Below are 16653 nucleotides of genomic sequence, written 5' to 3'. Positions count from 1 at the left end.
TTTCCCTCATCAGCACACAGGTGAGCCAGCTTGGTGACGACCTGCAAGGGGAGGAGAAAACAAAACGAGACCCGGCCAAGCAGACACACAGAAAACGTTTACGCGTCATATACATTCACAGAGCTTATTTTCTGCAAAATTCTATAATCCAATGGAAAATTCCCATTGGATTGTTGTCCAGGGAACCAGTGTGACGCTAACTTCCTGGTTATCCTACAAAAATACTTCATCCCCGCAGAACCCTTTAAGGAGGGAACCAACTCACCCTCAAACACTTTAACTTCTCTGTCAGAAAGAAAATCCTCCTCTGTGTCTTCCTCTCCGTAGTTGTTGTGATTCACTGTAAAGAACCGCTCTTCAGCCGGCTCCCTTTCTCTACAATTCCAAGTTAATTTGTGATTAATAAAATGAAATTGAACATCGGCAGGTGTTTGCAAGGTTTTTAAATAATTTGTTCGTATGTGAACATTTAGTGTGGATTAGTGTGCAGTGTTGTATAAAAGAGACTCCTGATCAGACAATAGTGTTAATGTAATGCTGCTTGTATGGCTGCACAACAGATGTTTCCTTTCCTTTCAGATCTATAAAAGGTGGATTGGTTAAAGAAAACAAATCAACTCTCACTCAACAAAAAGTCAAGAAACGGACTCTTTATTCACATCATTTCCTTTTAATATATCTCTATCATATACAGTACATACAGTACAATATGCTCAAGACAGATTTTATGGCACATCCATTTTTGTTGTACATTTTGCAGTCGCTGGTTTCGTTGTGAGGCTACGGTAAAGTGACCGTTTGAATCTGTTACTTAGGTAGATACAGCAGGTGGATTGACCTCAGTGGGCAAGAATAATGTTGCTACAGCAAAAAACACATGCACCGATCAAGTTATATATTCCACTAGGGGTGGGTCACACATCCAGTTACACAGACCGATACTCGAAGGGGCAGTGTTGTTATGTTCTACTGAAAACCCCTTTTGTTGTTTTTGTCTTGGAATATGCTACAACTGTGGCTACAACCGTGATCCTGGAAAGCACACGGTTTCGGTTCCACCCAGAAGTCATTCCCTTTGAATGCTGCCATTGCTTGTGTAATAATTCAGTTTGGTTTCACGTCGGTGTTCTTCTCCTGCCACCAAACACACTTCTACCTCTGGGTTCAACCAAAACCTTGGACATCCAGCAGGAGTGGAGAATAATGGTGTGTAAGGTTCTAGTATTCAGGTTTACTACTGCGATACAACTTTACCGTCAATACTACAAGCACAGAGTACTGCTTGGAAGGTTATTCACATATGTACAGACTCTGCTATGTAACTGCGCAGAGACTTGACGAGTGAGTGTGCCTTTTTCTTTCTGAGTCTGCGGAGCACGTTCGAGATAGAAAAATAAAACAGTGATAAGACTACAAAATACTGTGATGCCACCATCACACTTTAGTGCCGCTAAGTCCATTTTCACCCTGTTCTTTGTCCTCATTTGAATGAAAAAACACAGACATAACTTAACCCTTTCAGTCAGAATAAAAAAAACGCATTAAAAAGGATTGTCTCAAAGAAAGAATTCTTTAAAAATAATGGTTTAAAAAAACAGCATCAAGTACGACAAAAATACAATATGTAACATGACACTAAAACTCATCAGGTATCCCTTTTTTACCAGCTTATCAGAGAGTGATGAAGGTGTGCGTGTGGATGTGCACAAAATGTGTACATACAGTATATACAAGTGTGTGAGGAGCAGGAATGTGAGCACCTCCCGTGTCCGTTCCCATACTTAATGTCTCTTCTTTAAACACACCGCGGGGGTTTAAAATGTCCCTTTAGTGTTTCTGTTTAATCTGCTGAAAGTGCTTCACATACTTGGCATGGCAACCAGCGTCTCTAAATGTGCAAAGTAGGCATTTTGGACTCTCTCCCTGTTATCCTCCGCCGTAAGTGTTAAATAATAGGAAACAGCATTGAATAAGTCAAGAAAAGCGAGACGATAAGGGGATGTACAGACGAGCGTGGAGGTGCAGCAGCTGATGGAGCGTCTGTCGGCGGTCTAGATGACCTGGCAGCAGCTGTGTGGGGTGGGAGTACAGAGCAGACCCTCCTTGGTGCTCCGGTGGATGTTGACGGACAGAGTCTTGTCGCTCATGGGCATCTGCAGCACGCGGTTCTTCATGTTCCTGTGGTTCTCCCTGGCCAGGTCCAGCTCTCCCAGCCTCAGCGTGCCCGTGCAGGAGCCCTCCAGCAGCGGGTCTGCCAGCGCGCCTCCCAGCGGGGGCTGGTGGTGGTACAGGTTCCCCCTGGGTGAGGGGCCACCGAGGAGCGAGACCTTATCCAGGCTACCGGTGGAGCCGCCCATGCACATCCTCCACATGGGACGGTCCTGGGCGTCCACGCCAACAACGGCCCCGCTGCCGCCGCCGCCGCCGCCACCACCTCCTACACCTACACCTCCTCCTCCTCCTCCTCCTCCTCCCCCTGTCAGGTTGTGGAACTGAGAGCTCAGGCACAAGCTCATCAGCTTTATGCTTTCCACCAGGCCGCTGGCAGCTTTGGGGGTACCCTTGCCTTGGCCCGAACCTGATCCAGGGCTGGCGCAGTTGGAGGGACTTCCCTGCCCTGATCCCCTTTTCTCTCTCTCCTCTTTGCTCCCTCCTCTCTCGTCCCCCTGTCCGCCTGCAGTCACCGTATCTGGTTTATGGTGGCTCTCCGTCTCGTCGTCACTAGTCTCCGAGCTGGGAGTGAAAGCGGCAACCGGTGCTGTTACACCAGCTGTTTTGGGAGATAATATGAGCGTGGGCAGTGATGGTATTCTAGAGTTCAGATCGAGGCTGAGGCTGGCTTTGGGCGGGCCGAATCCATGCAGCTCCCTCCTCTCCTCCTCTTCCTCCTTTTCCTCCTCCTCTTTGTCCTCCTCGTGGATCTGGTTGAGAACTGGAGCGCTCATACGGGACGTTAGCCGATTAGCAGAAGAAGACATGGATGAGGAGGAAGAGGCTTTGCAGCGAAGCACCACCTGAGCAGGAAGCGCAGAGGGCGATAAACAATTATCTTCCCCTTCTTCTTCCTCATCCTCCTCCACGCTGAAAAGACTGAGACTACGAGGTTTGCAAGGGCCCACTGAGGTCATAGAGCCCAGCCTGAGGGGGTTGGAGTGGGGCTTTACCAGAGGCCGGAGCCCCCTCTCCTGGTTCTGTCGAGCAGGCGGCTGTGTGTGGCTCTCCTGCCGCTGGATGAGGTCCAGCAGAGCCGTTTTGGGCCTGGGGCCTTTGTGGAGGCTCTCAGCACTGCGGGCAGGTGACTGCGGCCCCCCGGGGTGGGAGATAGTCGGACCCCCCAAGCCGTCACTGACATCCTGGTGAACGTCCACTCTGGTGGGCCAGGACTGCCTGTGAAGGGTTAAACACACACAGAAAACAAGGTTTAGGGGGGTTACAATACTTTGCAATACTGCAATTATATATTTACACTTCCAAACATTTCATCAAGTCATTTAGTTGCATGCTGACACAAAAGAACTTCAAGAAATAGTTCAACATGTTGGTTAATTTGCGTATTCGCTTTATTTCCAAGAGATAAATTGAAATCACTCTCATGAAAAAAGCACAGCTACACAACTACAGCTCACTAAGGAACACATTGTATTGCCAGGAAATAATTACAGCAAATAGTGTAACTCCACCTAATGGCACAAACTGTCATTTGTACATTTGAACAAGAATGTTAAACGAAGACATTGTTAATATTTTATTCAGTCGGAGTGGTTTTAAGCAAGTTCAGATTCATGTAATGGTCATGTTATCTGTCATTTTATGTCAAAACCGTGCTACGGGTGGGCATCTGCATCAGTTGTCTGAAAGCTGGAACTCTGACCAATGAATTTGCATGATGCAAACACAGCTGAGATAATCAGCATCATAGCGGCTGCTTGGCTAATTATAGATTACAGACGGGCGGTCGTGCTTGGTGTGTGAGATATGAAGCAAAACGAGAAGTAGCATGGTCAGACTACAGAGCAGATAGTGAATATACTATTGTTATTTTATTGTTTGATGACCTATATTTCAGCATTAGTTCCAGATATCTAGCTGCTAATGCTAAAGAGGAAAAGGGTCTGATTGCTTTTTTTTGCAAGATTGCAATTTTAGTGCACGCCAACCATCTCTTATATCTCTTGAATTTCAATTTCTTAATAAGAAGACAAATTTAATATCCACGATAATGTTGCTGATCTGAAACCTCTCGTCTATTCTCAGTCTGTCCTTCAGTCTCTGCTGGAAAAAAAAAAGGCTCCGTCCATCCATTCTGCTGTCAAACTTGTCTGAAACTGACAGTACACAGCCCTGCAGAGGCAGCACTCTGTCCATCTCAAGGAGTGTGTGTGTGTGTGTGTGTGTGTGTGTGTGTGTGTGTGTGTGTGTGTGTGTGTGTGTGTGCGTGCGTGTGTGTTGTGTGTGTGTATACCTGAACTGGGCCTTGCTGGGGCTGGGTGATCGTGTCTGGCTGTGCTGCTCCTTCTCTTGCTTCTCCCTCAGCATCCTCTCAGCCAGCAGGAAGTATGTAGCCGTGATGTGGTTGTACTGATTCGACTCCAGAGCCCTGGAGGTGATGGAGAGAGAAATCAATTTGAATTCCAAAACACACACACACACACACATCCACCCACACATCAGCACGCTGAGCTGCACCGAACCCTGACCGTGAGTCAAAAGGAAGTGACGGGAGGGTGGAGATTTGATTTGACATGGCGACAGCTCAGGACTGACTGCCAGCTGGTTGTTAATGGCAATTAAACTCTTGACGACACTCAATTTAGTTTTAGCTGGACTAGTGAACCATCGCGAATGTATGTGAGATAAAGGGACACGTACTCAGTTATGGTATCTCGATCTTCGATGCCCCCAAGCACCATGCGCTGGATGATGGAGCCGTGCTCCTCCTCCGACAGGCTGCGATGGGACACCAGAGGGGTGGACAGCTTGGTGGCCGGGGAGGGGTCGACGCCTTGAAGCCATTCGTGGGCCCCGATCTCCTCTAGGGTCGCTCGTTTCTTGGGGTCCCTCTGCAGCATCCGGGCTATGAGGCTGGAGGGAGTCACAGAGGGGATCAGCATCGTGGAGGAACATCTGGTCTAGCTGTGTTTCTAGATACACATTAATATTCACAGAGTAGTTGGGATAACAATAATTTGGCATTCAGACAGGTTTTTTAAACAAACCACCAGGTTAGCCAAATCTCAAATGGTCAAATTATTACCCAAGCTGCCCGCTGTAAACATCCATCACAGTTTACAGGCTGACTTCTGGTTGAACTTTGACCCAGTGGACTTCCCGTAGTAAGTGTAAGCGTACAGTTGTCCTGACAAAATGTACACAATTGTGATGTTCTCACTTTCAGTTTTACCTCCAAATAAACTGCTTTAGATTAAACTGTTGGCTTGTTTACGACCTCACGATCTAATCGTCTGAATGCTCATGTTTCTTACCCCAACGTTGAATACATCACCATCACTACTGGTAGAAATAGAGGCCACAAAATGCCTGCGAATAGGAAGTAAGACTTAAGTTCCAACGAACCAGAAATTATTTCAATGCCCGTAGCTGTACACAACATTTATATGACTGGATGTTGCAAGTTAGCTGGAAGCCACACAGCTGATGATTGAGCCAGTGATTGTGACAGCTGATGCCAAAACTTTGCTAATAAGGTTATAATAAAAAAGAATTCCTTTAAAATAGATCTTGTTGCATGTCATATCTCCCTCTGTGCCACATTCCCTTTCTGCCTCTTCACTGTCAACTGTCCAATAAAGGCAAACATGCCTAAAAAAAACTTTTAAAATCTGATCTTTTCAGTGTCTTCTGCCTCCAGCATGAGGGATAAGATGCACTTCATTCAGCAACATACTTTTGGTGTATTTGATCAATGACTCTGCTGTCATGACAAAAGGTAAAATACAAAAATAGTAGACATCACTACAAAATAACCACCTCTGCAGCTGATATTCAAGAGCACTGTTATCAGTGTTTGCTTTGGGATAATCCCGTAAACAAGCTCTCCACCTCCACCAGTCTGGCACAGATCGGTGCAGCATCACCGGCTAAATCACTCTCACTAAACAGGGAGACGTGCTGTTTCTTTAAGTCATGCATAAGCAAATTTGTTTAGGCGTTCAAACTGAAAACACATGATTCAGCACCTGTGCCAATACTTCCAAGCCAAAAAAATGGTGTTTTCAAAGCTACAGTCATTCAAAAATGTATTCAGCATCTATTTCGCCCTGCTCTGCTGTGATGCATAGCTAAACCCTCACAATGATAAAAATAGAGGGCCGATTTTAAAGGGTGCATTAGATCCACTTAACGCAGCGCTGTGTCTCCGGTGGAGCAGCTGACTGCAGCGGCGAGCGAAAAGCAGGACAACGGGGAGCGCCAGAAGAGAGAGGCCGCTCCTCTTCGCCTCTCTTTTCTTCACACATCTATAAACATGAAATATGCAGCACCTGCAGAGTACTCCGTCCATCTGTGTGGGTCTGTGTGGGTCTGTGCCCGTGCGTGTTACTCACTCTCTGCATGCATGGGAGATGTGTTCCGGCACTGTGTATTTACAGTCCATGATCATCGTGAGCGTCTCGCTGTCGTTGGCCTCCTGGAAGGGGGGCTGGCCGCAGACCAGCATGAAGAGGATCACTCCCAGACTCCAGATATCTGCAGAGACACAGAGAGAATGCTGTTCATACCAAAAGAAAGTGTGGACTCAGTGGGATTTTGTTTATGGAAGATGGCCTCAGAAACCCCCCAAAAACCCCCCAACAAAGTGAGAAACATACGTCCTCTCAGCTTAGTGACCTAGATATAACAAAACAAGAGCTGCCCCCCCCCCCCCTCCCCAGTTCAAATGAAGCATGAATCATATTCGATCAGAGCCATTTCCATAAATATGCACTGGCTTAGGACACATTTGTGTAACCAAGGGTGAGGCTCTGCACTGCTGCCGGCTTCATGCTCTCACTCACACACACACATGCACTTCTGCACAAACACGCAGCTAGGAAACTGGGTTAATGTGTTCCCCCTCAAAGCTTCACGCAAACTCTCCCTCGATCCAATTATCCGTTTTGAAAAAGAGCAACTTTTTGCTCGGGGGCGTCCGCTGGCGCTCTGGTCAGCTGACTGGTCCACTGACACACATTCCTGCAGTCAGACACCGACTACGAGCAGAGAGACGGTGATGTAAAAGCACACAGTCTCATAGTCAGCGTGTTGACCTCTGTTTCACCTCGACTTTGGAGAAATATTTGCAAGATTTGGGGCTTCATATGTAGAGCGATATGAAGTAATGGAGCGGGGAAATGAAATAGCAGCGTTAGGATCAGTAATTCAGTTGATTTACAATATCTGTCTCCATATTTTAAAGCTGCATCAATTGATTTTTTTTTGGCCACTTGGGGGCAGCGGAAAAAGCTGTAAACAAAACATTGACGCGTCGGCTTGCACTAAAATTGCAATCCTGCAAAAAAAAAAAAAGAAGCAATCTGACCCGTACGCTCTTCAGCATTAGCAGCTAGATATCTGGTTAGTGTTTCACATCTATTCATAGACACTAAGCTAAAAACTGCCTACTGAGGCTGCAGCGTCAAACCAAAACATTGAGCTCAAAAGATGCGGAAAAGCTACAAATGTGAGGTGAAGTGCAGGGTTGCACTTGAACATTACACATATTGATTAGTGCAGCTTTAAAAGGTTAATCCTTTCTTTTCCTGCGGCTACTCTGCAGAGATCACTATTTGATCAAACAAAATAACTGTGTGACTTTTTCTCCAAAGATTTTCTGCACATGAAGCTTTCCCTCCCATGAATGCAAAGGCTGCAAAGGCCAAATATCAAGTTTTTAAATCTGATCACTAAAACCAACCGGAAATGCAAAATACTTCACTTCCTGTGAAGCGGATGCCGTCTTCCCCAGAGCCGGCGCAGCAGAAGTATCGATGGCTACCTTGAACAGACCCTGTGCTTGTGTAACTTGCATTAAAACTAGTCTATCCCCCCCCCCCCCCTGGAAGTCAATGTGCCAGTTTAAACCGTGGGTGGCTAGTATTTATTGCTCTGAGGCTGTGAAGGAGCGTCTCATGCTGCTGATGGAGGGATGAAAAAAACGCTGCTGCAGTCCCCACTACCATCTTACCCCCAGCCAACGTATCCTAGCAACCGTTACCCCGCTCCCTCGCTACTTGTGTCAGCGGTCCGTCCAAACTTTTCCTTCCTCAACAACTTTATTTACAAACCAGATGGCTGACACATCTCTGGATAACACACCGGTCGCGTCACCGCACATCAGCCTCACTTACTTATTGGCGACAGCTGGGAGTGTAAACATCCCCTATGTGCCGCCTCGCGTTGCATTTTAACACCGATTGCTTCCCAGAGATAACCGACCAACACTTCCTTGTGTCTTGACATTGTTCGCCCCGAGGCTGAGTGGGCCGAGTTCAGCATCCTGTCCTGCTGATCATTACACAACATTTGTTTTTCTTCTACAAAAATCCTCCCACTTGTGCGCGTTAAAGAAGCACAGATATGCTCTGAATAATGCAAGTGCCCAGGATATGTTCTTTGTAATTGCTATTAGGTAACTTCAATTTTAATATATTTTCTTAAGTGAAGCTTGTGCTTCTTGAAGAGAAAGCAGAAATCTATATTTAACTTTTCCATTTACTGGAGACAAAAAGGAGCCCACACACTGCATAACATCAGAAGGCAAAAGGAGGCAGGCATCTTTTCATTGCACTTATTAGTCGTTCATCAACTCCCTGTGTTAAACCTGCGATTTCCCTCTAATTTTCTGTATGATAATAAACATATCACACATTATTTATCCTCGAAATTCCTTTCATTCACTCACACTTTCACACCCTGGGAGCTGGGAGGATTTATAGACCAAACGATTATTGAGAAAACAGATTAATTAAAGATTAAAATGATTATTTGCAGCCCTGATCCTGATAAAGCATGTAAGGGAATGAAGGTCAAGTTTCTCTGCTAGTAAAAGCACTTGAAACTTTGGATTAATAAATAAATGTATCTTTTCCTCTTCTTTGCAGTTTGCTCCGGCTAATTGGCTCCTTCAGTAGGACTGGTGCAACATCCCCCCCCCCCCCCCCCCCCTCTCTATTTTGGATTACTTTTCTCTCTTTGCTCTCAAATTATTCCTCAGCGTTTTCTCAAAAGAGCAACAGACTCCAAACAGGTCCGACTGGAGATGGCCGAGCGAGGACAGCCTCTTTATCTCCGCAGCAAACCGGCTCGCCGCCACCTGGCACGTCACCAGCAAACCTCAGCACCACACCGGCTGTCAGCGGCTGGTTCCTCGGCAGCGATGTAATCCCAGGCCAGGTTACCTCAAAGCCCCGAAAGTCAGGACTTCTGGCCTCCGTTCGGCCTGTTCCACATCAAACCGCACCGCCGATAGAATCGCACAATATTACATCCCGGCTGGGCGGATAATCCCCCCCGCAATCAAAACATCATCATCTCAGCTGAATGAACAATGGCACACGGGCAGAATGAACACTACAGAGGAAAGAACACACACACACACACACACACACACACACACACACACACACACACCTGACTTGTCATCTGGGTCAACTGCTCACACGGGCTTTTTTGAGGACAGCTGACCTCACACAGCCAGATACTCACACCATCATCCAAAATACACACATGCAGTCAAATAACTACTATTGCTTCACTTTCAATTTTAGGCAGCAGCATATCTGCTCGGCCACAGTAGAGACGGAGCGAAGGCAGGCAGAAGAAAATAGCCACTGAAGAATCAGAAAGAGTCAGAAGAATAGAAAATGCCTCTCTTGCTCTGACGCAGTGGCCTCTGGGTAGACGGAGGGACTACTGATGCTTTTCTCTCGCTCTGCCTCTTGTCCCTTGTTTCTCTCAGTCAACCCCCCCCCCCCCCCCCCCCTCTCTCTCTCCAAATCTGCACGCCTCTGTTTCATTTCTTTCCCCATTACATTTTTGATTGAATATCTAAGCTGTGGCTCTGCAAAGGATTGTTACCACCATCGATGGGAGAGAGAGAGAGAGAGACGGAGGTGAAGGTGGTGGGGGCTGCTCGAGAGTGCTGAGGAAACCAATTTCAGCCTGATCGGATCTCGGATTTTATTATACACAGAAAGGCCATGACTGTCAATGAACGGAAACCCGCAGACAAAAATGAACTGCAGGTGCGGGGACGGCAATTCTGTGGGTTAAGTTATGGTCTAATTTCTAAACTGGCTTGTTCGCTAACACGATCTGAACTTTGAGCAGTTCCTCCTACGTCTATCAGCTGGCTGATAAAGCTGGCAGTGTGCCATGCAGGGGTTACATCCAAAGTACTGCAGGTCATACAGTATGGTCAAAGTGTATTCAGAGATATCAGTAGTGTCTGCAGAGAGAGTGTGTGTGTGTGTGTGTGAATGTGAGAGCATCAGTTAACCAGGCTGAGATACAGTAAAGGACAGCGTGTACCATGTCCTGCTGCTGGGAACACACGCTGGACTACGGACTGAGACGCTGTCCCATCCCAGTGACGGTAAAAGCTGTGATCAGCATAGATAACTCCTCACCTACAGCAGGAGCGTCATACTCGTCCCCCAGCAGTATTTCAGGAGCAGAGTAGGCCAGCGAGCCGCAGGAGGTGTTGAGTGTTTTCCCGGGCTGAAAGCGGTTGCTGAAGCCGAAGTCGGTGAGCTTGACGACGCCCTGCTTCTCGAAGAACACCACGTTCTCCGGCTTCAGGTCCCTGTGCACCACGTGCAGCCGGTGACAGTAGGAGATGGCGTGGACGATTTGGGCGAAGTAACACTTGGCCACCTTGGAGAGGAGAGACAGGAATGGTAGCAAGCGATACTAATGAATATCAAAATATATATTATGTTGATACGTAAGTTAGTAGAACAGCAGAATACGCATACTTATTAACCCTAAATGTTATCCTCCTTTACAGTAGGAAAATATGAAATCATTTTAAATTTCTCAAGTAATTCTCCACAATATAGCCTGCATCATTCTAACAAAACCTGCAAACTTATTTTATAGCAGAAACATCTTCAGCTTGCTTATCGGCCACCTCATTTCGTACCAGTAAGGGAACATAAAACGGTTAATAAAAAGCCACTGTTGCCATTGCAGAGCTTGAGAATGTCTGATCCCTTTTCCCTGCTCGAGGTGCAACGTTACAGCTTTCAATGTCAGACAGTTGCCTCCTGGTGTCTGGAATTGATTAACTTTAAAGAATCGGTATGCGCAATGCATTGGTGAGCTTCTAACCACCTTTGAAGTGCCCTTCACTGCTTTCCCACAAAATAGTCTCAACTAAATTTAAAAAAAGAACCACATCCAAATGTTGTTTCCTAGAGAGTTGAACTTAAGTGAATGTCATCCATTCATAGGAGAATTAATATTGATATGATACTTTGATCTCCGTTCTCTTGCTTTATCCCCGGAAATGGTGGAGAGCCCCAAAGTCAAGGTTCTGCAGGTGGGGTGAACCTTCATCTACCACTTGAAAGACTCTATGCAACCGAATGGTTAATCTGCTACCCACAATCCCACTCACCTCCTCAGTGAGGCCTCCGTCGTGCTTCATGATGCAGTCGTACATGTCTCCTCCGTCTCCCAGCTCCAGGATGAGGTAGAGCTTGGTGGCCGTGTCGATGACCTCGTAGAGGCGCACCACGTTGGGGTGCTGCACCATCTTCATGCATCGCACCTCCTGGAAAAGGTGCGCCCGCGCCACCGGGTCCAGCTTGGTCTTATCTATCACCTTCACTGCCACCTGGAAGAGCAACACAATGACAAGTGATGATTGACATCTAGCCCCAAATCTACAACTATCAGCAGCAGCTGTTGCATACTGTGGAGGTTATTGACTCTTTTTGGACTGAAGCAGCTAATTGCTGATGTATAGTGTTGATACTAAAGATATTGGGCCTCATTCTTGCATTTTTATAGCACCTTCTAGTTTTTCTGACCGCTCAAAGCGCTGTACACTGTACGTCAACATTCATCCATTCATGCACTGATGGCCATACGAGGTGCCACCTGCCCATCAGGGCTCTAAACTTATTCCGACCATGCGAACTGGAGGAACCGGATGTCGAACCGCCAATCTACCGATCGGAACACAACCCCCGCTCTACCTCTGAGCAACAGCAGCCGCCTCAAACACAAACATTACAAGTATTTCACGTTAAGTCTTGTCTGGTGGGAAACGCCTCTCGAAACAACAGTAAGATGTGATGCTAAGACAAACACGATACTTTGGCTAATCAATCCACTCATCTCACTTGAGGGACATTACTCAAATATCTGTGTTACTAGTCACCCTTCTTTGGTATGTCTCTAAGGGTGAGTAATCTATTGAAAGCTATTTACATATGAAGAGATTCAATCACTGGCATCAACGCATTCCACCTGCATGTACAGACATTGACAAGCGTACCTTTTCCCCAGTGAATACGTGTCGGGCCAGTTTAACCACAGCAAAGTGTCCGCGTCCCAGCGTCTTGTCCAGGTCATAGAGCCCGGCGATCTTGCCATCACGATGGCGTTTTAGCCCCGCCATGGCTGCAGGTGGAAAGGGGAGGAGCTGCCTGCTGGTCTCTGGTCAGTTCTCCATCTCCTCCTGGGTAGTTAGGTGAGGTTCGGTTGATTCCAGACCAGCTGCGGGTCTCTCGAGGTAGATTCAGGGTTTTGACGCCACTGCTGGACGGTAACTGCAAATATTCACAGAGCGTTGTCGTCCTGCGCTGCCGGTGTTCAATTCAATCCCATCTTCTCCTGATCTGAGGGTGAAAATAATACAAAAGAGATAGGAAATCAAAATCCACCCATTCATATTAACGACTCAGTGCTTTGGAGGAACTCCTGCTGAACCCTGAACCTGTCCGATGAACTCTGTGTGTCATTTAACAATTTAATAAGTTCAAAGTTTCTATAATTCATTCACAACAAAAACTAAAACACAAAACTAAACTAAGAGTCTATAGCCATGCAAGCAGCTCTGTGAGGCGCTTTGAGCTAAATATTAACATCAGCATGCCATCATGTTCACAATGGCATATTTAACATGATGATGTTTAAGGGGTTTAATGTTTACCTCGGTTAACATCCTAATTTTGTGTATTATTACCATTTGGTAATTACCACGAAACAAAGTGTGCCAGCTTTATTGGTCATAAACCAAAGTATTGAACGAATCTGAATTTGGACCTGCTGATGATGCTCGATGGAATGTCCAATAGTTGTTGAGATATTTCAGTCTAGACCAAAGCGGGAGACCAACTGACCGACTGAGGTTTGCCAACGTCTTCCTGCTGGCGTGACTAAAAATGCCATCTGGGTGCATGTTAGCACATCATTTACCAATAAATTAAAACTAAAACTAGTAGTCCTAGAAGAGTGCACGCCACCACAAGGCCTAAATCATCAGATATACATGAATACATTGTTTCTAATTATAATTTTAAACTTTTGTTGTACAGCACATGTTGCAAAGTGCTTTACAATAAAAACAGAACACATTTAAACTCAAAGAGAATGAAATTAACTAAACACATAAAGTAATGGTTTAGTGTATGAAATGTGTGAAAATAGTAAAATGTGAATATCTTCAAATGTTTTGTTAGACCAACAGTCCAAAACCCAAAGAAAAATACAACATGGAACCAGCAAATATTGATTAAATCACCTTAATTGATTATTAAAACTATTGCAGATTAACATTCTGTTAATCCACTCGCCAATTAAATGACTATTTTTCAGCTCCAGTTAATATATTGCATCATTGTGCAATAGTTGTCTGCTATGTTTAGAATTTCTTCATAATTAATGTTTGGTCATTTGATATGTTTTGCCCCCTCAGGGATGACAAAACTCTGAAGCTCACTCAAGCTGTGCACACATGTCCGACCGTCCGCTTTGTTCACCGGAAGCCACCGTCGTCGTGTTGCTTCACAGGCCTGATTATGAAACGACGCCTCCGGGGGACGCCTGGCATTCCTCTTCCGTCTACCTGCGTGCCAAGAGCACAGACGACGGCAAAAGACACACGGTGTCCACACAAGAGAACATTCCTGCGAGGTGATCCTCGCCTGTAGGTGTGCCCCACTCACCTGGGTTCACAGACACAACTGGAAACCAAATAAACTGTTGATAGGGAATACGCCTATCAACACGATGAGATACAGTAAGATGGACTAAATGAAAACGTCTCCGGCAGTCTGTGGTTGCTCAAGTGAAACTCTGAAAGCCTAAAAAGCTCTTTTGGTTTTTTTTATGTGATCCTCAGTTGAAGGATTGTACTTGTGAGAAAAGAGTGAGTCATTTTTCTTATAATAGGAAGATGACATCTGAATGTCTCTCTCTCACACACACAAAAGCAAACTCAACTCTGCTGAACTCTTCGCCTGAGACTTACAACATGTAGGTGTTGATGTTTCAGGAACTGAAGCCGTGAAAGGAGAAGGAGACTCACACACACACACACACACACACACACACACACACACACACACACACACACACACACACACACACACACACACACACACACACACACACACACACACACACACACACACACACACACACACACACACACACACAAAACACACACACACACACACACAAAACACACTTGTGCCTGCGTTCATGTGTGAGATAGGTGAGATCAACGTGGGCTGCAGTGTGGTGGCCAGCTGGTGTGTTTGCCAGGATCTGCAAGTCTAAATCTAGACCTCTTATTTATCTCAACAGTGTGTGTGTGTGTGTTTATGTGTGTAAAATCACTTGATCGTATTGTAATCAAAATTACAAGTTGGGAAAATGCACTCTATGTGAAAAACAGACATCCCTCTGGTCTTTCGGACATGTCGACGTACAGTACAGCAGCGTAACGGTCGCGCACGCTTTAAAGAGGGTCCGTTGTGCAACTGTTGAAGGTGCTGGAGGCCGAGGCGTATTGATTTTGACGTGCATTTGTGCACTCACGTACGAGCTCAAGGACCGGCGTTATGAGAGCTGCTCTCATAACCTGTGAGACTCTAAGATATGAACTGGGGGTTATCAAGTGTAGTCAGGTTACTGGTACACTTGCTGAAGATATCAATGTGTTGAAGATAAGTTAGTTTACAAGAAAAATACGATAATATGGTGGTTCCCAACCGTAACTTAAATCAGTAAATATCAATAGTTACCAGTTCAACCAAAGACTTACTGATTTTATTCCATAAACTTGAGATTACACCATTTAAAAGTAAAGATTAGATCATTTTAAGTTGTAGAAATATGTTTTTTTTCTGCTGTCCTATCCTAATACTCTCATGGCCCCACCAGGATATACTTGCAACCCCTCGCAGGAATCCCAATGCCCAGTTTGGGAACCATGTTACTAGAATACAATACAAATATGACAGAAAATACATCTCCAGAGGAATATCATAGTGACACCACAGGAGTTATGGTCTAACACGAGGTGCTATACAGACTCAGTAAGTCCCTATAGACATAATACAGGAACTATATAGTGTTTTATCTGTTTATTGTGGCACACTGAATATGTGCAGCCAACAGAGAACACAATAAAGATAACTATATTTATTCAGTACTGAAACATTATCTTGTCTGCATGTGGTTATTGTAGGACTATAATAAAGACAAGATTGAGAAGTCTTTAAACTCTCTGTACACAGAACCACAGGAACACTTTGCAATAGTAAAATCATATGCATGATAAATATATATATTTCACTATTGTGGAGTATTAAAGCATTGTTGTGTTCAAACTGTGCTGACCATCCTACACAGTATCACTTATCCCTGTATAGGCGCTACTGCCCGTTTGGGACCCTTCCAGCCTCCCCTCCCCTCTACTGTCAACATGCCTGCTGGCTGCATCCACAATAACATGACAGCGCAGACCAGCCTGCGCCAACAGCGCACATAGGGAAGCTGTGAAGACTCGGGCAGCATTCTAACTAACATGCGTCTCCAAAAGATGCGCATTAAAGAAAAGCACCATCCGCCACTGATGTCCAGCGGAGCCGACAGCTAACTTGACACATATTACTACGCGGGGCCCACACCGTCCGCATGCATGCGTGCGCTACACCAGTCCTACTTACCACGGAGGCATCTGAAGCAGCGACAGCCGTCCTATCGGTTCCCTTTTTGCGGAGCTCCGGGCGGTGATCTGCGCGGTTTAACGGGTTCTCGTTCAGTTTAACAGTCGGTACCGACTGACAGAGAACCGACGTTTAAGTCCAATGAGTCCCTGCGTGAGTCTGTCACACTGACAACCCAACCTCCCTCTATCTCTCCTCTCTCTCGCTCTGTCAGCTGCGTAGAAAAACAACAACACAGGTAGCAGGTATACACAGGAAGTGCAGATTTCAGAATAAAAGCTAAATATTTTATTAGTTCTAGCTTCAGATGTTGAATAAATCAATGTTAGTGACGTTTTGAGTTGTCAAAGGTGATTATTCATTTGATTTAATTTAATTTTTTACAAGCAAAGGATTATTACATTATAAATAAATTACATTACGGTCATTTAGCAGACGCTTTTATCCAAAGCGACTTACAATAAGTGTA

General features: G+C 45.5%; 1 protein-coding gene across 6 annotated transcripts; it reads right to left on the bottom strand.

Moving 5' to 3' along the window:
- Window positions 1-635: 635 nt before the first annotated feature.
- Window positions 636-16399, bottom strand: LOC142972019 (SNF-related serine/threonine-protein kinase-like). Of its 6 annotated transcripts, none has more exons than XM_076112782.1 (9): window positions 16185-16399; window positions 13949-14074; window positions 12503-12845; window positions 11618-11836; window positions 10626-10872; window positions 6564-6705; window positions 4870-5082; window positions 4463-4597; window positions 636-3387 (listed from the first exon to the last, which is right to left on the bottom strand). In XM_076112782.1, exons 3-9 carry the CDS (start codon window positions 12623-12625, stop codon window positions 2052-2054), a joined length of 2415 nt encoding a protein of 804 aa, XP_075968897.1. In that variant the 5' UTR covers window positions 12626-12845; window positions 13949-14074; window positions 16185-16399; the 3' UTR covers window positions 636-2051. The 6 variants fall into 6 exon arrangements, with proteins under 6 accessions (XP_075968897.1, XP_075968901.1, XP_075968898.1 ...); XM_076112786.1 differs by having other exon boundaries at window positions 13989-14074; XM_076112783.1 differs by having other exon boundaries at window positions 13949-14070.
- Window positions 16400-16653: the final 254 nt, after the last annotated feature.

The sequence above is a fragment of the Anarhichas minor genome, unplaced genomic scaffold (genome assembly GCF_050575085.1).
Source record: "Anarhichas minor isolate MPS153535 unplaced genomic scaffold, ASM5057508v1 ptg000051l, whole genome shotgun sequence".
Classification (NCBI taxonomy): Eukaryota; Metazoa; Chordata; class Actinopteri; order Perciformes; family Anarhichadidae; genus Anarhichas; species Anarhichas minor.
This window is presented reverse-complemented; position numbering and strand designations above follow the sequence as displayed.